At 41.1% G+C, this 24,043-nt stretch overlaps 3 protein-coding genes across 5 annotated transcripts in view; 1 reads left to right on the top strand and 2 right to left on the bottom strand.

The window, feature by feature from the left end:
• Positions 1-333, bottom strand: part of ghrhrl (growth hormone releasing hormone receptor, like) — a 31,464-nt gene extending 31,131 nt beyond the window's left edge. The window contains 1 exon segment of the mRNA XM_050055142.1: positions 231-333. Coding sequence (XP_049911099.1) covers positions 231-305 — 75 coding nt within the window. The 5' untranslated portion in view covers positions 306-333.
• A 1,742-nt stretch (positions 334-2,075) lies between these two features.
• fyco1a (FYVE and coiled-coil domain autophagy adaptor 1a) lies at positions 2,076-20,761 on the bottom strand. Of its 3 annotated transcripts, none has more exons than XM_050054692.1 (18): positions 20,692-20,761; positions 19,078-19,192; positions 18,230-18,336; positions 17,967-18,092; positions 17,230-17,336; positions 16,505-16,648; positions 16,264-16,351; positions 13,656-16,151; positions 12,781-12,873; positions 11,854-11,972; positions 11,592-11,759; positions 10,730-10,882; positions 10,309-10,538; positions 9,303-9,456; positions 7,238-7,330; positions 5,999-6,209; positions 4,811-4,920; positions 2,076-3,868 (listed from the first exon to the last, which is right to left on the bottom strand). In XM_050054692.1, exons 2-18 carry the CDS (start codon positions 19,136-19,138, stop codon positions 3,793-3,795), a joined length of 4,536 nt encoding a protein of 1,511 aa, XP_049910649.1. In that variant the 5' UTR covers positions 19,139-19,192; positions 20,692-20,761; the 3' UTR covers positions 2,076-3,792. The 3 variants fall into 3 exon arrangements, with proteins under 3 accessions (XP_049910649.1, XP_049910650.1, XP_049910647.1); XM_050054693.1 differs by having other exon boundaries at positions 19,078-19,189; positions 20,692-20,729; XM_050054690.1 differs by lacking the exon at positions 20,692-20,761 and adding an exon at positions 19,385-19,423 and having other exon boundaries at positions 19,078-19,189.
• Positions 19,612-23,877, top strand: xcr1a.1 (chemokine (C motif) receptor 1a, duplicate 1). Its single transcript, XM_050054694.1, has 3 exons — positions 19,612-19,646; positions 22,089-22,281; positions 22,447-23,877. The coding sequence occupies exon 3, from the start codon at positions 22,464-22,466 to the stop codon at positions 23,472-23,474; it is 1,011 nt and encodes a 336-aa protein (XP_049910651.1). The 5' UTR covers positions 19,612-19,646; positions 22,089-22,281; positions 22,447-22,463; the 3' UTR covers positions 23,475-23,877.
• Positions 23,878-24,043: the final 166 nt, after the last annotated feature.

Below are 24,043 nucleotides of genomic sequence, written 5' to 3'. Positions count from 1 at the left end.
CCACAAGACATTAATATGTCAATAAAATGCATGTCTAGATAGAAGGGGAGGAAACAAGAGAGATATAGTCTCAAATCTGCAGATTAAGATGTTTAATCTCTTATTAATAGTTTTTTAATTCTTAGAATAACTTTCCTACAAAAGAGAGCTTCAAGTTTTCTCTGTGGCAAAAATATCAATTTCTATTTTTTTTTTCTTTGCCACATATGAAGGTAAAGTAGATCACTCACAGTTGGAGCCAAACACAGAGTGAGGAAAACCCCTCTGATGTGGAGACAGGACATGGTGTCTGTTCCTCTGTTCATTCCAACGTGGCGCTTTCCTCACTGAGACCGGTGCACACTCCTGCAGGACGAGATGCTGCTGAGACCCTCACTCTCCCCCAGCTGTAAATACAACACATGTCAAGCATGCAATGATAAAAATGTGGAGATTCCTGTGTGTATTTTCAGAATAAAAACCTCACTCACAAGCTGTCGGTAAGAAATGGCTCTGAGCAGTGTTTTAAACACAGATTTCTAATGCTTTACTGAGAGCTGCCTACAACACCATGAGGAAGGATGAAAGTTTAATTTATCATGTGTTGCAGGAATGTGAAGAGATGCGTTTTTCTTTTATTTTGAAGGCAAAAGGCAGCTCCCAGTTTGGCCAGCAAGCTTTACAGATGTGGCTGAGCGGGTGTTGGGGATGCTCAGAATTCATGCTTCTGCTCTCCGGAGCCTGAATGTGTCGCCACACACACACACACACACACACACACACACACACACACACACACACTATTTGTGATATGGAAATATGGATTTACACTTAAGACTCGAATTGAAATACTGAGCTTAAGAGTCTCAGATCAGGCTTTGATGGTTTGTTTGCTTTGTTTTTCTTAATATTTCCACTTTTTTTTAATCCTTGACTCATTTATTCTTTTCAGATTGCTCATTTTATTAATTTTGTGTACTTGAGATTTTTTTTAAAGGTCCAGTGTGTAGGATTTACACTCATTTTTCACTCATTGCTGCCTGCCATCTTCACCATGACACCCCGAGACAGCTGCTTCCCTCCATACACACCATGAAGCACGCGTCACACCCTCACAGGTTACCCACAAGGCCACCAGCTCTTGAAGGGGAAAAAGGGTGAGCCAGTAACAAGAGCCACAAAATTAATAAGAGCCAAATTAGCAGTGTTAAATTGGAAGTAGCGGAACTCTCTATGCACCTGCACTATGCAGGAGCAGTGCTGATCATCCAGATAATTATATATGCATAAATGTATCATTTTTTGGCTTCATGGGCCACTGATCAGCCTTCATAGGGATGAATGGGGCCCTGCCTACAACACTATGTCCCGTTCTCTTCATACATCCATGAACCTCTTCCACTGAGTCCACCATGTTGTTCTACAGTAGCCCAGAACAGACAAACCACACATTGGCCACCGTAGTTCTCCTACATGCAACCTGCAATCTCACCTCTGGATGCAACTGAATCTAGCGCAGTGGACCTTTAAATAAAAGCTTATTCAAAAGCAGATGGGGCAGTTAATTTCTGTGACACAAGGAAATCTATAAAACACCAGTATAAGGTGAAAAATGTTCATCATAGTCCCCATGCTGATGTCTTAAAACACCAGAAGTTATTCAAAAACAGCAAATTGTCACATCTGAGCAACTGGAATGAGCAAAGATGAATTTTAAGTCAGTCAACTAAGTGATAAATCAGCGAATCATTTAAGATCTGAAAACACAACAGGTGCGAGACAAGAACAATGAGTACAATAAAAAAAGAAATTCACTGAGTGTTATCTGACAGGTTGTTTTAACACCTGATTTTGAAAATGTTAGTTACAACACTGTTTTCAAAACTTCATGGGTCGTGGTCTGTACTGATGGAGGGATCTACATCCCGTCTGACGTAAATCATGTGGCAGTTGTTGTTAGACAGGAAACAAACTTGTTTGTGTTGGCGTCTTTGTTCACATCAGCTTTCTGAATGAGCGAGGCAGCACGCAGAGTTAATGTGTTGATCTTGTTGTTCTGTCGTTCGAAGCTGTCAAACATTAAAACCAGACACAGATTAGTGGAAGTTGGAGGCATCATCACTCTCACGTTTTATTCATGATTACTGGCTGTTTGACAGGTCCATTACAAGTTACACTGAGTGCTTGTAGTGATGATTCATGCACATTCTACTCCAAAATTATCCTTCAAAAAAAAAACAAGCAAGTAGAAAAATCTGTCCCTGCATGAATACAAAGATAATGTAAACTTAACAGATTTATTATTGTTTGTAACAATTTATAAAATAATTATCACAAAGCAGCTCTGTGGAGAAAATATGAGCCTTTGCATAGAAATTGCACCAATTTACACCCATCAAAAATATGAGATCTGACTGTGAGGCGCACACACAGATCTCTATAAAAGCAGCACAGAGATAATAAGCCCTTGTTTCATTAAGTAGTGTCTGGTTGTGTCCAAAGTGAGCAAGCCCGTTTTTTTCCTTATTGCTTTGCTATATATAGAAAAAACAGCACAAAATTCAACTCCCATGTGATCACTGAGAGCACAGTGCTAAAAGTTAACTAAACATATAACAAAAAGTTTCCAGAGATTCAAATGAAACCCAAACTGAAAAATCATTTCAACTGCTATAACTGAAACATGTGATATTGTGCATAATGTGATTTAAATGCCACTGGAATTAAGTTTTACAGAAAAGTAACAACTCAAACCAAGTGTCATGATCTGTGCGGATAACAAGGAGTAAAATATACGGATACAAAAGCAAACTAATCCCTGGCAATCAGTTTATAGGCACTTGAAGCACAGTAGCTCAGTCGTTAATATACTTTGAGTAAATGTCAATGTGATGACACAAGTCAGCCTGTGTACGTACAGGCCCTCTGCTTCATTAGATTCTATGACCTGAACAAAGAAAGCTGGTTTGTATCGTAGTTTCCTTCCACAGAAAGTAAGACGGCAGTTTTACTTTGCTCTTATTTTTTTAGTTTTCCAAAAACATAAAAATTAGGACATGCTACCACTGGAGGACAATTTTAAGTCCCACTCCTGAGATTTGCACAAAGTTCATTTGCTTTGTCATCAAACAGAAACCAGTTACAAGTTCCTGCCTGTTTTCCTTCCTGTGCTGGCAAAGTGCAAACATAGTGCACAGACAAGTCAGTTCATTAACAAGCTGGGAGCGAATTCAAATCTGCACTTTTCTGCTTCAAAGGTTTGAAAGCTCTGATTTAAAAGATTGCACGACTGACCGAGATTTAGTAAATCATAAAACTCTTAAAAGACAAATTTTGCAAATAAATACTTGTCCCTAACGTAATAGCATACTTTGGAAAAGGGAGGTCAAAGCTAAACTAAGACTGAAAATCTTTTAAAAAGGAATAACAAAATCACACAATATCTAAACTGAGCTTTCTAAATTAAACCTAACTGAAGTAAAGTACGTGTATTACTTGGTGTATATTTAAAAAACACAATAAAACTTAAATAAATGTGTTTCTTTCTAAAAACCTTTTTCATCCTGTTGACAACACTTCATTTAGGCCACAGTGAAACCATGAGCACACCTCGAGACATTAAATAACACCAAAAAACAAATAGAAACAAAAAATACTTGGGTAAAAACAGGTTTCTGGGAAGAAAAGATCAAAAAAAAAAAAAAAAAAGTCAGTGAATTTGCCATATCTTCAGTCTCCCTTCAGCTGCCACAAGGACATCATGCTGATGTCTTTGTGACATCATGCTGATGCCTCTGTGGGAGTCATCCGGCTTCAGGGAAAATCGCTTCCATCGTAGATTATGGGCCTCTCCATGGTCAGATGGTAGAAGACTTTCTTGGAGATAAACCTGTTGGGAGAGGGTTTCTGATCAAAGGGCAGCAATCCGATTAACTGAAACCAGATGCTGAGGCACAATAGAGTGCTGGATAAGAGGCTAAATGTGCACACACACATACACACACACACACACACACACACACGCCCAACAGTGGCAGGAAATCATATAAGAGACAACTAGAAAAGTGCACTCAGTGGAATAAAGATCTCTGCCAGGCGACCGCGTTCCAGCTGTGACGCCGCCTCCTGAGCTGATTACAGCGACTCTAGTCAGTTCTCGTATTTGCAGCAGACGCGCCGTAGCGCAGCGTTTATTTTGGGTTTCATGCAGCGTTAAGTTTGTGATACGTGATGTAACAATGTCGTAGCTTTATGAGCATGCATATCTCACAAAGCAAATGCACACAACAACTTTCTGCTGCTGGCTGTGGTGGTTCTTCCTATTATGCTTCGCTCCTGTTTACACAATTTTGAGTTACTTTATGAGCGAAGACGAGCAAGACAATTGACTTATTTCATGCTCAGTTTTGCTTTGCTAAGATGCTAAGGTAATTAATGTCGGCCCTTTGTAGCTGTTCGTGAAGCTCAGAGACTTGATACACAAAGATCAGTTTGCTGCTGGCGGCCATGTTTTCCTGAGCAGGTTTATTTAGATTGGAAGTAGGGAATTACACCTCAGAATTACTGACCCAATTCATCTCGTTCTTCTATGGATGTCAGTTTTTGAGCCACAACAGAGGCCAAAATGTGACCCGCAACAAATGCTAGGGCTTGTTTTTTTTTACTTGAGGATAGCCAAATACACACAGGCACACACACAACCAAACGCACGGTCCCCTCCATGCTTATGCCTGAAGGAGAGAATAACAATGAAAACGTTTCTGTAGTGAACAAGCTCTCCCACTGAGAGGAAGAGTCAGAGGAAAGACGCTGGATGTCAGGAGTTCCATACCGTGAGAAGGAGTTGTCAAAGACGAGTGTGTAGAGGCCGGGGTTTCGGACTTTCAGCTGTCCCTGAATTGTCTCTTTGTGGGAATTGCAGCGAGTCAGAGGAATCAGTACCTGAGAGAAGAACAGAAACATTGGTCTGGAGTGAAACTGAATGTGCAGGTGGAAGACTCTGCCAGAGACAGTCTAAGATGCTGTGTCCACTACAACTGTTTTTTTTTTCCCCGGCTTAAAACATTAGGCGCTCCTCAGGCCATGTCCAGCTGGGAGCGCGTGAGAATGCTTTGGAGGTGCAGGGATTTTTCAGCTGAGACACTTTGGTTGTGTCTAATTGCTATATGGAATATTAACAGAAGTAAAATGTCGGCGCAAGGTAGAGTACTTGCTCTGCATAAGGACAAACCTGCGGGGCTGTGTTGGCTCATGAGAGAAAACATATATTCAGTATCTATATTTCTAGTATATTACCAGATTTCTCCTCTATTGTTGTTGTTTTTTAGCACCCTCCTCCACTGTGATTGGACAGCTGGGTAAAAATGACACTGACAAGCGCAACGTTTCACTCAACGCTTCATCTGACTGCTGCCATTTGTAGCATAGTGCAAATATGTGACGCTCCCATTGCAAAGAATTAAAAAAATACGCTGGCCTCAGGAAAAATAATGCTTCAGTGGAAACAGCAAGAATATAATCATCAGTATCATAATAATTGCAATACATTGTAAATTCCAACACACCCTGAATTAAACGCTAATAAATAAATAAAATAGCACACACTAGGGAATATTGGCAAGAGAGGGAGGTTATGGTACTCTCAACTCCAACTCATTTACAACCCCTGACATTTTAACTGCAGGATGTGTAGCTAACCCTGCTGCGCAACACTGGCAACCTGCAGTGGTTTTCCTCTGGCAGTGATATTTGAAAGATCAAGCAAACAACCCTGCTCTCTGTAGGAGGCGCCCACGACAGCACGCACAGGGTCAGTCCATTGTGTCTGGTCATAACTTCTGTGTTTCAGTTTTGAAGTCACAGTAACCTCTAAAAATTGAACAGCATTGCCATCAGCCTTTTCATGTACTTTAATTTGAAACTGCCTTTCTTGACATTTCCTGTGGCAGGCGTGTAAGGGCTGAGTCTCACAACAGTCATAGTGCACAATAATGAAAATACACACAGCGTGTGTAACTACCTTTGACTGTTCCACAGTCGTGTCAGTGGATTCCCTGTAAACCACACTAAAGGAGATGCTCTTGGGCTCTGAGGAAAACACCCAGCTGATGGTTAGCCCGCAGTCACCCACAGCCACGGTTATCACACTGTAACAGCTGGACTTGATGAAGAGCTCTCTGGAACCGTCGCCAAAGTGAGAAATATCATCAATGCTGAGAGGGACAGCCATCCTGCAATGAGAACACATTAACGTTAAGAGTGGTTTATACAAAGTGGCTCATCAGTTTTACATATTAATGCTTACCATACGCTACAAGACTTGGAGAAGACTTTGGAAATACTTTTACATGAAGACTGTGTGAGTTTTCACACTGTCTTCACACACTATAACATTTTGCACAGACTAGGGATCCTGCAGGGTCCTTATTTGCAAGACTACAACTAAATTCCTTTGGACATTATTTCCCATCCTGCTCCTGGTGGAAAATATCAAGCCAAGAGCCCTTTCAGAAATACAACCTATTAACAATTCCTTCCATGTCCGCAAAAACACATAACTCTAGAAACACAAGATAAAAGGTGTCATATGTCATCATTCTTGTCAATTCAGTATTAATATAGTCCATAACTTTAAACTTTATTTGTGTACAAGCTTTCCATTTTGAATTTTGTTGCCTCAACTCGCTGCCAGCCTCCACTGGTTATCTGCTGTAGGAATGAGAGATGACCTGTTTCAAAAATTCACATTTCTCACTAAAATAAGTGCCAGTTATTGGATCCGACACCCAAATTAAACAGGGACTCTTGTTCACTCCACAACTCCACCACTTTCTCCTCCTTTTCCACAGTCAAAGAGAACCTTTACTTGTTCACGTTCTTGTGCCTCCCTGGCGTCCCCTTTATGTTTACTGTCTACCTGGTTTGCCACTTAATGTTTAATCCTGTAGAGAACGCACCTGTTGGTTGTTCACAATGTTCACATCATAGAACCACAGTATTTGCACGATGCCAAGGCAAAAAACTTTGGATAATATTTAACATGTTTGATTATATCAGAATGCCAAGACAAGAAAATGACTGACTTAAGAGAGTTCAGACTTTTATGACCACCATACACCAAACGATCAAGATAACGAGAGCATGCACCACCTGAGGTAAAACTTTTATTACAACATTGCAAATTTTCCAGGGACAGTGACATCACTTGAAAAGTCATTTGGCGTAAGGAAGGAGTAAGTATACAAAGGTCAAGACTCACGTGACTTCTCCTGATTTCAGAAGGTTGATTTCTGAATCCTGAACAGTGGGAACATGCTCCTCAGGGTCATCAGGGGTCACATCTCCCGTGCCTCTGCAAAACACAAGACACAGAGTAGTATTTTGATTTAAATGCACGTATCAGTGGCATAATGAGTCATTCATGATGTATCAAAAGTGGAATATGGATTTCATGGGCCATGCATTTTCAAAGACTCATGTCTTGGAAGGTTTTATCCATATTATTTAATTTGAAATACATTGTGCTTAACATTCACTGTAACATTTACGGTGAAGTGTGTAAGATTTAGGGCAATTTTGTAGCATCTTGTGGCGAGGACTGGAGACTGCAACCAGCTGAAACGTCTCTTGAATAGAATTCCTTCAGTGTTTTTTGTTTAAGGTGTTTTTACTTTGAGCCGAATTATCTGTAGAGGTCTCCTCCTCTCCAATACAAACAGACCCAGTGATTTAAACCAGTAAAAACATTGAATAAAGCAGGTTCATGTTACAATTCAGAGTTTTTCCGACGCTGTTCGTTGCAGATGGGCTTCTAACTGTGGTGGCTGACTAAAAAATGCAAATGGCCCTATCTGAAGCCAGTGTTTGATTTGTCCATTCTATGCTACTGTAGAAACATGACAGTGAACATGGTGATATCTATAAATATGGACGTGCTCCCTACGTAGATATAAACAGCTCATTCTAAGGGAAGGAAAACACAAAGATTCTTATTATTCTCAGGTGATAACAAAAGAGAAATACTTATATCATATTCCATTCCTGCCAATATGTCCTCTTAAATCCCACACACTGGACCTTTAAGTTAAATATAAGCACAAGTTAACAGGGGCAGCTGTGGCTCTGAAGGTGGAGTGGGTCGTCCACTATTTGGAGGATGCATGTGTGCTTGTCTAAGTCTCCTTGGGTAAGATACTGAACCCCGAATGCTCCAGATGGCTGTTCCATCAGTGTGTGTGAATGTTAAACTGAGTAGCAGTACTACGTTGTATGATAAGTCACTGTGACATGCAGTGTAAAAGCACTTTGAGTGGTCAAAAGCCTTGAAAGGTGCTAAGCAAGTCCATCTATCATCCATTAAATGAAATACTCAGATAACTAGTGTTTCTGGACAGGCACACGTTTCCTTAAAAATTACAACTTAATGGTACCACATGAATGCTTCAGCTTCTCTCCACCACCCTATCCACTTTAGTGCCATGAAACTGCAGCACTTCTCATTTCTTGCAATTTGAGTTCTCGCTTATCGATGAAAAAGAGAGGAAGTGTATCCCTAATTACTATTTGACACCCGGTAGGGGGCAGATACATGTGTGCTGAATCCCCTAAAGGTGCTATACATTGGATTTGCATCTTCTCCAGAGATTCCTGCACTCAAGCAGTAGCGATTCTGTATTTACAGTACTTTTTAAGAGCTCAACTGGGACATTCACAGCAGGCATGTGTTAGCTAGAGAATGGGCCATGATGAGTGTTTCCAGCAAGCGGTTGTTGTTTACAACACTAAATGAAATACTGTAGGTCAGTATAACAGCACATTGTCCTTTTTTAATTTCCTCTGACCTGCTGATGGTGTATTATTGATAATACAGAACTAGAACTAGAATCACTTCCCAATTTTATTCTTCCCTGCTTTTAAAGTTCAAGGCACTAGATGAAAACAACATGGCAACACATGAGGAAGGCCTACCTGTTTGGCTGCTTTATGAACAAAATGAGATTTGAAACATTTATAAACTCATCAGACCACTGTAGTTTTTGTATTTTAAATCATCTAGCACTTTATACAGTACGTAGGACTTTACTTTTGCCTTGGGAGGTGTTTTGATAAGCAAACATGACACCAGTGCAGTTCATTACTGTACAGTATGTAGTTGTCACTCTTCATTGAGCAATAATGGAGGCCTGGATGTCAATGTGTGAGTGTAACCCAAATTTCAGGAGCTAGGTATTAAGCTGCTGTAGTGTCTCGTGTTGTGACTGTTTGACTGTCAACTGAGGAATCAAACCAAAGGACAGACCACATTTATGTTACAGTACACTCACATATCCAGTGATCCTGGAGGCCGTCGCTCTTGCTCTCCCTCCAGGGAGCCTCCTGTGGTCTGCGAGGTGGTGTCGCTGTCGTAGACTCCATTCACTTCCTCTTCTGTGATTATGTCAAAAGCTCCGTCTTCAGATCTGTTGCTGGGTTCTGAAACTGGGAGCAACAATAATCTGAATCAAACTATTGGATTACTTGGAGGACTGAATGTTCTTATGATATAGTTTTGTGATTGAACAGTATACAAAAACATATAGCATGTACCGTATAGACCAAGAAAAACTAGAAATTCCTGTTTGAGACTAAAGGCCTTTGCACACTGAGGTGTTTGTTTTTTTCCGCATGTCAATATACTCTTTCAAAGTGTTGTTTTTGCCATGAGTACTCTGACAGATTACATGACAGTGACATGACAGTATTATGTTTTTGTCCATTATATTTATGTCTGTTATGTTTTATGTCTTTTATGAACCCCAGGAATTATGTCTGTTATGTTTTATGTCTTTTATGAACCCCAGGAAGACTAGCGGTCGCCAAGGCGTCCGCTAATGGGGATTAATTTCAAGTTTTATCTGAGATTTTGCACCACAAATGAAGGCATCAATATGAGTCACCTCATAATGTCACAGCAATGGCAGACCTGTTGCAACTGCCACAGATTCACATCACTGCTGGTATAAATAGTTACGGAGCAAATTATACGTCATTTATTCATCATGCCCGTCGGCTCTTCCTTTTTTGTACAATATAAGAAAAACAGCTTCTTCTCTGAATGGAAATGTCGCCTTCTTCCCCTTTGGTCTAATGAACAAGAATTCAGTGGAAAAGGTTTCTGTTCTTGTTCCTCAATATGACAAAGTCAGCCCTTTCACTTCCACTTAAAAGTTCCTAGTTACCTTACAGTACCGAGCCTATGAACCACAGTGATTACCTTTTGGGACAAGCGTGCAGTTGTTAGGTTAGCCTGTAGTAGTTAGCATGTGTTTGTCTTCCCAGCTTGCCTCTCACCTGTTACCCTGGGAGTGGGTTTATACGGGGCTGGTTCAGGAGGTGGCTGAGGTCCAACTCCTGGTGGAGGAGGCTGAATGTCTGAGGGACTCAGCTCTGCCTCTGTGAACCTCTCCACCACTGCGCTGTGTTGGGTGTAACAGTCCCTGCAGCAGCGCTCCTTCTTCCCACTGTGCTTAGTCATCGCAAAGTTGTTGCTGCAGTAATAGCAGAAGATGCGACCACAGAGCCTAAAAATACACATGAAAATAAATAGGTTTTCATCCATGTTACACCTTTGATGTTGTTACTAGAACATATTTTTGATGGCTTGCATTTTGAGAAGTGATACTGTATGTAGTCTGGATATCAAACAGGGTAGGTACACACAGTGACAGGAGCAGCAGTGTGCAGAAGGCCCCAGTGCCCACTAAAAGCCCACCTGCAGTGATGTCTGCGCAGCCACCAGGTGAACTGGCCCTGGCAGCCAAGGCAGTGCGTGGCCTCCTTATCCACCAACCACCATTGTTCCTCTGCTCGCAGCTTCTGCTCAAACTCTAGAGCGTCTGATTTCTGCCACAGAGCATCTTTGTCCCTGATGTGACACACAAAAGAACACACATGCATTCAGGTTTTTTCACATATAGTCATATATTTACACTGACCTATAATTTTACACAACGTTGTACATACTCAACACCAAGAGTAGCATCATTACCCCAGTTGATGCAACAGAGAAAAATAATGAAGGCATACATAATGCAAAAGAATAAAGGACTGAAATCATGTGGGCACATCCCAAAGGAGTTGGCTGAATGAGTATGTTTCATTCCTTATAGAATATGAAACCTTTCAAGGCATTAGTGGTTACTGAATCCAGTGAAGAATGATGGATAAAAAGCCAGCCTTCTATTCAGTAGTGTCTCTTTACCACACTTCACCTGTCATGCTGGCCTCTTAGCTTTACTTTTCCAGATCCCTTCTCTGTCAAAAACTCTCTCTCAGATCTGTTCTCAGTAAATTATCTGCATTTAAAGAAGCCTTTTCCCCTGCTCCTGATCCTCAGACCTAATTTCCCCCATCTATGTCAAGTACGACAACATCAGAGGAGTGCTCTTACTGGAAGAACCAAGCACACATTCCCCAGTGGGTCTTTCAAAGAGCCCGCAGCAACCAAACATAACGAGGTGGCAGACATCCATTGCGAAAAAGAACTTTAACCCCTTTCTTCGTTAAGAAATGCGATGCCTGTGGCAACAGACAGCCTTGACGCTGCTAACAGCTGTAATAGAGACAGCTCTCACCTTATAAGCTCGATGAGCCGCTCTTCAAGGTTGGTCTTGGTTCTGTTGAGGTCATCGATCTCTGCAGTCATCTTCAGGTACTGGCTTTCTTTTTCAGCTTGCATTGTGTCGAGTTTCTGCTTCAGTTCTTCACAGAGCTTTTGCACAGACGAGTGTGCTTCTTCAGCACTGTAGAGAGAGAAAGGTGCAAAGAAAAGAGTCAGTGGCTCCTTTCTGGCACCAAAAAGGTGAAATTCACAGGTATCAGTGGTCATAAACGCACCTCGCTACTGCATCTCTCAGTTGCTGAATCTCGCTCTCACTCTCACGAATGTTTTTTTCGGTGTCTGTGATGTAAGCATTCTTCTCCCCGGTTAGCTGCAAGTAGTGCTCATTCACAGCCTTTATTAAACAAGAAAAGAGCATTTATAAAAAATACTCATTAGTACAAAAGATTCTGACATTAATTACAATCAGTTCTGATGAAGTTTTTTTGCTGGATAAACTAAATAAAACATTCTTGCAGATGCATCTTGTATCGGAGTCATTTCATTTAGTAAAATCCAATGACAACATTTGGAGTAACGCAGCCAAAATTAAATTTTAAAAACACCCCTCACAATCAAAGCCTAGTATTTAGAATAATAAACATGTCAAACCAAAATTGGAAAAATGATTTGAAAGATGACTTCAAAGCAATTTCATTGAGCTATCAATCGGATTAGGACCATTACACTGCAGTGATTTCACATCTAATCTACCTTCTGCAATCAAAGAAAATTGCTCAAGCAATCAAGGTGTCTAATTAAAAAAAAAACAGAGACCTGAAAAATTATCTCATATAATTACCTACTGTTAATGAGTACTAATCAAACAATCATCCTGTTATTATGTCCCATGTGGTGTGTAGCTTCCTTTTCTCCATCCTAGCAAATCCACTAATGACAAACGTGCTGGTGCCTGTTTCAGGCTATGTATATGTCAGGTGTTGCACTTTTGATTGCAATCTATCTACAGTCTACTCTTGATCATATATGGGTTTCCTTATACTTGAAAGTGAATACATCACACATTTTTCTGTTGATGGTCTGTTTTTATATATAGACTATAGAACACATGCTACCACCACCATGCATCTAGGTATGATGTAACCAGGAGTCACTGGATCCAAAACTTGAAAGACACAGACTTCTAGTTCAGAGACACAGACCTCTAGTTCAGAGACTTTAGCCTGCAAGCTGGACACATTCTTCAGCTCCTCCTGCAGCTGGGCCTTCACCTTGTTCAGCTGGTCATTGACGCTCTGAAATGTGAGAGAAACATCAAAGATGGGAGTCTACAGCTGCACTTACAGTAGACAAAGTGGAGCTTTTTACTAAATGTTAATATACTTAGAATGATAATGCTAACATGGTGTTGCTTATTAGATATGTTTAGTTTAGTATGTTAGCATGCTAACATTTTGCTAATTAACACTAAACACAAGTAAAGCTGAGACTAATGGGGGTGTCATTAGTTTTGCAGGTTATAAACCAAAGTATTAATAAAGTAGTGGTGAAATGAAAATTGTGACCTGATGATGGTGCTAGATGAAGTCAGAGAATCACCAAAGTACAAGGGGACCACGACTGTCCAATTGAATGACTTATCTTTTCAGCAATTCATCCAATAATCAGTTTGATAATTTTTTAAGAAAAACAAAAGTCCAAATTCTTTAATTCCAGCTTCATAAATGTGAATATTTCCTGTTTTTTCACTCATTTAAAACAGTAAGCTGAATATCTTTGGGTTGTGGGAAGAAAAACAAGACATCTAAGGACATTTTCACCATTTTCTGACATCTTATAGACCAAACAACTAATTGATTAACGAGAAAATAAGTGACAGATAAATGAATCAATAAATTTAATTGTTAGTTGCAGCCCTAGTATAAGAGCCATGACCCATGGATCAAATGTCATGATCCAGATAACATCTGCAGATTCAGATCACTCAACTAAACTCAAAACTATGGTGCACGGAATGAGTACAACAAAAATCAAATCTTGCGTGTAATGTAATGTAAGTCACGATTAACTAACTCACCTTCATCTGGACCTGGTGAGTCATGCTCTCCGAGCTCATTTGGAACTTGACGGCCTCTGCCTCCTCTCGGCTAGAGACCCTGACACTCTGCATTTGGTTCCTGGTCTTGTCCAGCTGTTCCTGGAGCTCCAAGACAGTCTCTGGAAGTTTCTCCTTCTGTAGCAGCTCCTCCCTTAGTTTGGTATTCTCCAGCTGTAGCTCTGCCATGCTTTCTCCTAGCCGCTCCACCTCTTTCTCCATCTCTTCAATCCTGGTAGCATCCTTTTCCCAGTGCTCTCTGGCCTCCTGCTTCTCTGCACCTAACTTACAGATGGTCATCCCAAGCTCTGCCATCTCTGTGTTTGCCCTGTGTAGACCCTCGCGTGTCTCATTGTTCTCTGAGACTAGCCTGCTATGTTCTGCCTTGAGGGTGGACAGCTCTTCTCGGATGGCCGCAGCAGAGATGGACAACTCGGCATGGGCGGCTACCTCTCTATCACGCTGTTCAGTCAGAGCCTCTTCTTTCTTCTTGCACTCCATAAGCTCTGTTACATGCCTCTGATTCAGTGCCTCTGTCTGGGCTTTCAGCTGCTCAGTCAGAGTCCTGAGCTCATCTCTTTGGGTCTCCATCACCTCCAGCTGTGCTTGTGCTCTTAACTTTTCCTCCTCAGACCTCTGTACCCGCACCCTGAGGTCGAGGATCTCTGCTTGGAGCCTGGACACTTCTTTCATGCACACCTCTAACTGGCCTTCAAGTTTGCCTGTCACTTCCTGGTTCTCCTTTGCTTGAGCCGCGCTCCTCTCCAGCTGAGATTTCTCCATCACCTGTTTCTCAGAGGTAACCCTCTCAATCACTTCTGTCTGTTTAGCACAAGTTGACTCTGCATCAGCTTTGGCAATCTCAAGCTCCTTCTCCCTGGCCTCCAGATCTTTTAACCTGGACTCCAGCTCAACAAGGTTCTTCTCTTTACTCTCTAGCTGGGCCTCTTTGGCTTGGAGCTGCTCTTGAAGGCTTGCTTCATTCTTGCGAGAGGCTCCTAAGTTCTTCTCCAACTCTCCGATCTGGCCGTGAACACTCTTCAGGTCAGCTTGCATGCGGCTAAGAGCTGCTTTCACAGTGTCCTGCTCCTCTCTAAGACTTTGGTTCTCCTGCTCCAAACGCTTTGAAGTTGCCTCTGAGACTGTTGCTGCCATCGTGGCCCGCTGCAGACTCTCATCCAGCTTGCGATTCTCCTCACGCAAGTTCTTCTCTTTTTCATCCACCGTCATCTTGGTATCATCCAGCTGGCCGCGAAGCTGTTTCTCAGAAGCTCTTAGAGCTGCTAATTCAGCTTCAAGCGCTGTTCTGTTTTCTGCCATCTCCTTCTTCACCTCCTCGTTTCTCTTCACCGTGGTCAGCAGCTTCTTATTCAGCTCCATTAGATTGGCGCACTGCGTCTTGTAGTCTTCTATCTTTGTGGCTTGTTCTTTGACGTTACCCTCCAGCTCCACAAGGTTAGTGGTCAGTTTGTCCCTCTCTGTGTTTAGGCTTTGGTTCTTGGCTTCTAGCTGTTGTAGTGTCTCGCAGCTGGAGGCAAGCTCTGCCTCTTTCCTCTCGAGCTGCTCCTTAATGGCAGTGACTTCTGCTTCTAAAGACTCTTTTAAACTACCAACATTCTTCTGCATTTCATCTTTATCTTGTTGAGCCCTCCTCTTTATCTCTTCCACCTCTTTCTCCTTGTCCTCTAGAGATCTTTGGAGGTCTTGCAGTTGCCTCTGTAGGTTGCTCGCCTCCTTCTCTCTCACTGTCAAGGCCCCCTGCAGCTTATCAAGGGCACTGCACTGTTCCTCCACTTTTGTCTCCAACTTGGCCTTCTCCTCAGACGCAGATGTAACTAATGCTTCAAGTTTTGTTTCACCTTGCTTTGCAGCTGCCTCCTTGACTCTCAGCTCGTCCTCTAGCCTCTCTGCCTCTCTCTTCTTCTCCTCTGCCTCAGCTACCGCTTCCATCTTTCCCCTCTCTGCCTCTTTCAATCTGTCCAGCAGCTCGTGTATCTTTTGAGCTGAATCAAAGTAACTGGCTGCCTGCTGGCCCTTTTCATTTAGAACCCCGTCCAACTTGGCCAGGAGCTCTATGTTCTTCCCCTCAGCGGTTGCCAGCTTTTCCTGAAGCAGCTGTTGTTCAGCCTCCCTGGCTTTTTCCCCAGTCCTGAGTGCCTCCACCTCTCTGGACAGGGCGCCTTCTCTTTCCTGCAGAGTCTTGAGATCTCCCTGTAAGCCTTGTTGCTTCTCTTGGGCTGCAAGGGACATATCAAGCTGCCTCTGTAGCTGCACCACTACACCCCTGAGCTCAGCAGCCTCATCGCCCATCTGCTGCACCTTATCTAGGAGCTCTCGCTGCTTCAGCTCTGACTGGTCCAGCTCCAGGCGAAGGTCTTCAACTGTGCTGACATCTTCGGTGCAGGGAGGCAGAGACTCGTTCAGGTCATTCAGCAGACCCTGACCATAGTCAGGGCTGGCGGGGAACTCATGTGCTTGCTAGATGGTAACAAGGGAAACCAGAGAAGGAAAGGAAGAGAGGATGAGTGATGAACATTGTGCAATCATTTTAAAATTATGATAAAATGACAGGATGTTATTGGTGTGTTACCTGGGAGTAGGTGCTGGCCAGACTGTTAATACTGGAACTGCGACTGGGTGGTTTCCACATGTGGCCAGGTGAGTTTCCCAGTGTCCTCCTGTTAATCAGAAAAGACATTTAATACTGTACTCCAAAGAAGGTGCTAAGGAATGGCTGAAATCAGACACTTGCTTCCTGTAATAATTTCTAGATATTTTTGTAGTTTTTATTTGCTCTACATGCTGTTTTCATGATTTGTCTTGTTTGTTACCTTGCAAAAGTGGGCCAAGATGCATCAAGATCATGACCTCTGGAAGCCACATCAAACTGGACCTCATTGAGTTCGTACAGGTGACTGATTATGTCAACACTAAGGTGGGGCTTCAAGAAGGGGCTTCTTGCATAGTACCAGTCACTACAGGAAGAGAGATGAAGGAGATGTCACAGTAGGACACAGCAGAACAACAAGAAACAATAATAGTGGCTAAAAAGGAAGTTCTGCCCCATATTTTGACACTCATAAGACACAATTGACATCTAAACCAGAGAAGGCTTTATGACACCAAATGACAAATGTATGTCTTTAAGATTAAGATTCTGCCATGTAGTTGTGTGTTTCTGTGTTTTGTCCCATACTGCTGCAGGACTCTACATACACACCCATTTTGACCTGTGGTAAGTCAGTGGAATCAGTCAATGAATTCCTCTTACTTAGACTGCTCATACCTGACTGAGACTGATACTACTGACCGATACTTTCATAGAAAGGGAAAGTTAAACAGTAACACAGCATAAAAAGAACATCTCAACATTCAGTTCGTTGCAATGGGGAAATGAAATGCCTATTTCTGAAAGTGTTTCTTTGTAATCCAAAAACAACTGCTGTTCTATTTTTGTTAGCAATTTACTTGCACTTCAACAAAAGCCCATCATTCTACATATCTAAATAAAAAACACACATTCCAGTGAGGCATCACTGTGTTCTGACAGTTTCACCTGGTGACTCTCTGGTTCATCAGACACTGCTGCAGGGTGTCAGCCAGTCGCTGATGTACGAGGGAGTATCGGATAAATGCTCGTCCTTTCCCCAGAGATGTCTTGAGCTATCAGAGCAAAAGAAAACATTGGTTTAAACAAAGCCTTTAGACAGTGTAAACTTCATACTCAAACTGCAGGGATATCTGATGTGTCAAAAACTACAAAGTTAATAAGGATTCATTATTTAACCTAAATGAAGTAAGAAGTAACATGTAACAAATTAACTAAGAAGTAACACTATGAAGATGCAGTTGGGGGCCATTGTAAATGCAACAAACACTATTTTGTTTTTTGTTTTTAAATTAAAAGAAGAAAGAATATCAACAAAAAATATGTTACAATCACATGTTTCTTATATGTTACATTTACAAGGATGTAGCACATCAGTTTCAAAAATTAAACTGATTTCTTGGACATGACTTGGGTCTCACATTTTTGATGCTCTGATTTCTAAGCAGCAATATAACAAAGTTACACTACAAGTTCTTTGAGTTCACGTGTGTTACATCTGCACTACAAGAGATGAGAAAAATGATGAAGTAAAAACCCTGCTGAGTCATTGTAGGTTGACACAGACAGATACAACTACTGTCTAATGGTTTAAGGAGTTATCTGATATTATCAATGATCAGTACATAATTAGTGCTATATTAGTGGTGTCACTGTAAATAACAACAATAAAAACATCTTCATACCTCAGTGATGGATTTGACAAAGCGGATACCATCATTGGCACCCTTGATTTTAGCCAGACATTCAGTGAAGTATTCCCAATAGTCCTTCTTTGTACCGAGAAATGTCGTCTTCTCCTTCTGATCAAACTGTAAGATAGATATAGATACAGTTGGACCAATAAAAATGTTGAACATGGATTCTTTTTGGTGATGTCATTTATAACATCATCCCTGAGTAACTGAGATTCACTGCGTCAGGTGTGCCAATATGAGCTAAATCATACCTGTAGCAGGTACTCCAGTTTGTAGGAGAATTTGTGCAGGTTGGTACTGTCATCTGTGATTGGCTCTCCACTTTCTCTGTACTCCTTTGCAAGCTCTGCAACAGCCTCTGAAATTCACAAAGTTTAAAAGTGAAAAAATATCCCTCATAAATGACACAGGGTTTATACAAATGTGGTGCATATATTTACATTGGAAAAACACATTTATATGGCAAAAGACATGTTTCTTACTAATACATACATGATATAAAAATGTGCTCTGGGTAAAAAATAACAGCAAGTTTCCATTTAGTAAATATTAAGGGAAGAAGCTGGGAGGAAAAAGGCAGAAAATTGTTATCTTCTTAGAAATGACCCAAAGTCAAATGGACTAAAAGGAATTAAAGGAAACGGAAAATTGCATTGCTATAATACTTTAACCTCTTGGTGCATTCTGGTTACACACACAAACAGCCCTGGTGCCTCAATCTCTAAACATATTTTTTTCCATTTCCACTCTCAACCACTTGCCTCGTATCCATCGTAAAAACTGGAAGGACACCCGTGACGGGTGCACCCTCAGTACGCACTCTCTGTCTCGCTGCATGCTGACAGAGGCTGCCACCACACCCTTTCTACAGCCACATGAGGTCAGGTACACGTTTTCCCAAATGATTTGATGACAAAGAGAGGTCAAATAATTCCAGGCATAAAGATTGTATTTAGACTTGACGCTGAGACTCAGGTCATGACATCGTGTCTCTTCTTTCTCCTCTCTCCAGTCACACAATGTCAGCCAACAGCCGCCTGCAGCCAATCTATTCACACACACTCACACAGGCAGGCACACACACATAAAGCTGGCGTACCATGCAGATCTCGGATAATCCTCTGGAGTTGGCTCTCCCCGACCGAAGCCCCAGCAGCCATGGCCCCACCGCTCTCTCCCTGGCAACCAGGGGTCACAGGGTCACATCCAGTCTGCTGAATCAGAGAATCAGAAGCAGTCAGGAACAAAAGATTGACACGAATGCTCCAACATACTGTACTCTCTCATGGCTACACATGGGCACACTCGATACACACACAAATGTGTGTCACATTAATGAGAGATCTCATGGTGAGTAAATTGCATCTGATAGTGTATGATCTGTATAATAAATTAAGTCAGTTTACACATTCTGATCTCCTGATGACCATCTATTATTCTACTGTAGAACAATGCATGTTGGTTTTCGTAATGCTCATTAAGAACTTTAACAATTTATGGATGAAGCTATGAACAGGGATGCGTATTTAAGAGTTTTTTCAGTCACTGATGTGTAATGGGCCAAAAGGGCAGGGGGTTGCATAGCAATTTAATCAATGTAGCAGCAACAAACAAGGCAAACATCCTACTTCTTGAACTTTGGATCAGGACACAGCTTTTGGTTTGCAGGTTGGTAACGCATCATTAAACCATCCATATTTGAAGGCAAATAAGAATGGTGTCCTGGAAAATTACCTGACTGGATGCTGGTAAAAACAGACCAACCTAAATGCCAATCTTATCAAGTATTATCTCTCAAGAGTGAGAGTTATCCTTCACTAAAATCTACTTTCTTTACCCATGAGGAAAGACACATATACTGCAGTTAAAAAATGTACAATCCCCATGCTTTTCTATAACCATGCAGTGTGCAAAACTTAGTCAATGCATTCCTGTAACAGTCATTATAAAACGCTGTATATTAGATTACTGGTTTGCATGTGGTGTGCACAAAATCTGTTGTGAGAGATGCTGCTTCAACCACGGTGTCCATAAACACCAACCCCCCTAAATTATGGCTGTCATTTTTAACATGAAGTTGAGGCAATATCTCTCTGATAAACATCCATCTAAACTGAACATTATAAAATTCACAAAGGAAGTATTTAATGCAGGTATTTCTGGTAAGTGGATACTGTACAGGTGCTCACTCCGGGTAAACTGAGGAAGCACACAAAGCATGCATGAGTATGTTGCATGACATCTAACTATAATGGTTAAGAAAGCGGTTACACTTTGACAAAGCACAGGAACAACCTGTATTTGAGTACACACGCATCCACACAGTAGTAAAGTTAGCTAACAACCACTCTACGTTTTGTTTAGCATTAGTTTTGTTAGCTAACGGCTAACTTAACCAAGTTAACGTCAGTTGGGTTTCGACAGTTTGAAAACAGTTTTACAACACTAGCTACATGCTCTTACAGCGCTAATATTACTTTTATAATATCAAAAAACCAAAGACAATAACACATAGCTCACGGCTAAAGCTAAAGCTACTCCAGACGACTTAAGTGCTTTTTGAAGCTGTCACCGTAACCTTATATTTAGCTGTGACTGACAGACATTTTGAAAATAACCGTGACATCACCGAGAAACGATAATTTAAATGACGTAGTATGTTTCCAGGTAGTTTCTGGTGAAATAAGAAAAAAGAATAATAACTTTGACATACTTTTACAGATATGACTCAAGTCCATAACAATCCAAATCGTTTATGTATGCATACAAACTTGTTTAAAGTGACGTGATTGATGTTGTACTATCCAATCACAGGACGACATGTAGCCCTCCGGCCAATGGCTATGAGGTTGGTAGGCGAGGTCCTGGAGCTGATTGTTTGGTTGTCGCACCAGGGTAAACAGAGGTGTCATGTGATCACTGACAGTCAGAAATGCTTGTCCTACTTTCCTGTGGTTTTGTTGTTTGTTGCACGTCTTTGAAGTGTATGTAATGCAATTGCACCCCCAAACACCACAAAAGAATTCTTTAAAAACATTTTTTGCCTTTAATGATTTGTAAACGTTGTGTGTGACAAATACAAGTGAAATACCCTGACATTTAATGTGGTACAATGAACAACCCTTGATCATTGATTAGTTTTACTGAGGCTTGATTTGCAACTGATTTTAGACTAAAAGATTAAAATTAATTTTCAATAATAATTTAAAACTGTATTTATAGATAATTAATTCAAACAATTATTAAAACATTTATTAAAAATCTAATTAATGAAATTATCCTGCCCAAAATGTTTTCTGTGGCTCTGGGTGAGCTTTGTCAAGTCAGTAAAACACCAGAAACCTAATTTTGAGCTTGGAGACTAAAAAAATTTAAAAAGCTTGTGTCACAGACTGGTGGGCCTGGATTTTAAAAGACACGAGCATTTACCATGCAAGGAGGGTCTGATGAAAAGATGCTTTTCAGTTTCAATCAATCTTATTTATAAAGCCCAATATCACAAATCACAATTTGCCTCATAGGGCTTTACAGCATACGACATCCCTCTGTCCTTTGGACTTTCGCAGCGGATAAGGAAAAACTCCCCCCAAAAAAACCTTTAACGGGGGGAAAAAACATGCTATTGGTTGCGTTATGGTAAATGTGGGATGCTAGAGTACCCCTTTTAAATCTAATTTCTTATGTTTCATTATGCATCGCTTAAAGTGTGGATTCATCCTACAGGCCAAAACACCATCCTTTTCCTTACCTCTAGTGTTATACAGCCATGCAGGTGGTTTCCTTAAACTTCCCCATTTTTTGAGACATGTCCCTCTCAGTATTTAAAACTTGTGCATTTTTATTTTGACAAAATTAAAGACATTTAACACCTTGATGCAGAAAAGGCACAAATTGGTGCATTTAAATTCACAAGAATGCAGAAAAATTAAGTGTCTGATGTTCAAAATCTTCTGATGGAGGACCCCAAAGTCCGCCATGTCAAATGTGTCTTCCATTAAGAATTTGATTTAGGCAAAGTTCTTCAAGTGAACATGAAATCTAAAAGGCAGAACACACCCTGATATTTTGCAGTTTGTGTGATCTAAACTTTTTTTTTCTTTGATGAGAAAGTTCTCAGACCACAAAAACAGCCACATCAACAAATTCAGCTGAGCTGTGAGAGTAAGGTCAGGCTACTGGAACAGAAATAGGAACAGAAATCATTGCCTGTCACAGGGTTATGAAAGCCACTCCTTGTCGAGCTCTCTCTTAAGTTGACAGAAGGTGTCACATCCAGCAGCATATCAGTCCCATCAAGCAAGAGGTAGGTCCATTTTTTACGTTTTTTTTCCACATTAAGTGCAACCTCTCTGGAAAAATACTTTCATTGTTATAACTCTTTTTTTCCTCTGTTGATTTGCCTAAAACAATGAAATGAATAGAAGTAACCTACAGTAATGCATATACTAATCCCATTTTCCTTTTCTAGGATCCAGTTAAACAGCAATGAATTACTCTTTCAATGAAAGCCAGTATGACACTGACTACGAGGATGAAGTCTGCGAAAAAGCTGAGGTGGTCAAATTTGGATCCATTTTCATTCCTGTGTTCTTCTTTGTTGTGATCATGCTAAGTCTCATAGGAAACATCCTCGTCCTTGTAATCCTGGCTATGTACGAAAACCTCAAGTCTCTCACCAACACTTTCATCCTAAACCTGGCCATCTCTGACCTCGTCTTCACCATCGGTCTCCCCTTCTGGGCAATTTACCACATCTGGGGATGGCTGTTTTCAGAGGCCCTCTGCAAAATTGTCACTTTTGTCTTCTTCACTGGATTTTACAGCAGCATCCTCTTCCTGACCATCATGACCATCTACAGGTATCTGGCCGTGGTCCACCCTCTGTCTGGCCTGAGCACACCAAAACTCAGCACTGGGATTTTTGTGTCTTTCCTACTGTGGATAATCAGCATTGGAGCAGCCATGCCTTCCCTGCTCCACAGCTCTCTGGTCTCGATTCCCCACAATGGTTCACACTCCCTGGGCTGTGAATATGATTCTACCCTGTGGAAAAACATCAGTATCTCCCAACAGAATATTTTCTTCTTGGTTGCTTTTACAGTGATGGCTTTCTGCTACATTCAAATACTAAGGAGAATCACAAGAACAAGATCTCACACAAAGAACAGAGCAGTGAAGTTGGTCTTCTGCATCGTTGCTGTGTTCTTCCTCGGCTGGGTGCCGTACAATGTGGTCATCTTTCTGAGGATCATGGCTGACAATTTGGTTGCACCATTTGATGACTGTGATGCAAGTATAGACCTCGACTATGCGTTCTATGTGTGCCGGCTCATTGCTTTCTCCCACTGCTGTCTGAACCCTGTCTTTTATGCATTTGTTGGTGTGAAGTTTAGGAGTCATTTGAAGTCTCTGCTGCAGCGAATGTTCATTCGCCAAAGTGCAGCTGAAGAACAGCAGGTTAAAATGCAAAACTTCTCACGTGGATCATTGTACTAGTTGCATTTCCTGCTGCACTGCAAAAATCCAGTGTGCATTTGGTAAAATTTGTAGCAAGCTGCACTCAATATTCAACTCTGACTTTTTGTGTTTACGGCTGTGTCTGTGTGTGTTAAATTTCATCATTTGTTTACATGCAGTGCAACTTGAATTGTGCCATATGTTTATTTATCGGCACTTTGAAAGGATGCTATGTTTTTTATGGCCATGTAAAATAATATCATCAGTCACAGTGGAAGTGGAGCCATTTTAGTAAATATATGTTCACAGTGCAAAATGATTTATTATGAAGTTCATTTAATATTATACACACTCTAATTTTGTGAGAGTAAGTTTTCTCTTATGTATTTGCATTTCTTATTCCCTCTGTGCAATAAAGACAACATTGACTTTTTTCAACTGACGACATGTTTTGTTTTTCTATTATGAGCTGCTGCCAAATGGTTGAGATGTCAATTAATAGTAAATTGAATCTGAATTAAATGTCCATTAACAGCAAATGTATGTGTTCAACATTAAAGATCAATAAAACACATTTTAGTTTCATCAGACACCTCTCCCTGTGGACA

Source organism: Epinephelus moara, chromosome 10, assembly GCF_006386435.1.
Source record: "Epinephelus moara isolate mb chromosome 10, YSFRI_EMoa_1.0, whole genome shotgun sequence".
Classification (NCBI taxonomy): Eukaryota; Metazoa; Chordata; class Actinopteri; order Perciformes; family Serranidae; genus Epinephelus; species Epinephelus moara.
The sequence above is the reverse complement of the archived record's forward strand: the minus strand, read 5'-3'. Positions and strand labels throughout refer to the sequence as shown.

What these genes read in the sequence shown, in the direction of transcription:
- fyco1a (XM_050054690.1), bottom strand. Translation starts at nt 19,408, where the DNA reads ATGGTCATCAGGAGATCAGAATGT. An exon ending in TGGCCAGCACCTACTCCCAG is followed by an intron (nt 16,152 to 16,263) that starts GTAACACACCAA and finishes GTTACCATCTAG; the next exon opens with CAAGCACATGAGTTCCCCGC. An exon ending in CTGAGAGATGCAGTAGCGAG is followed by an intron (nt 11,760 to 11,853) that starts GTGCGTTTATGA and finishes CTCTCTCTACAG; the next exon opens with TGCTGAAGAAGCACACTCGT.
- xcr1a.1 (XM_050054694.1), top strand. Translation starts at nt 22,464, where the DNA reads ATGAATTACTCTTTCAATGAAAGCCAGTATGACACTGACTACGAGGAT.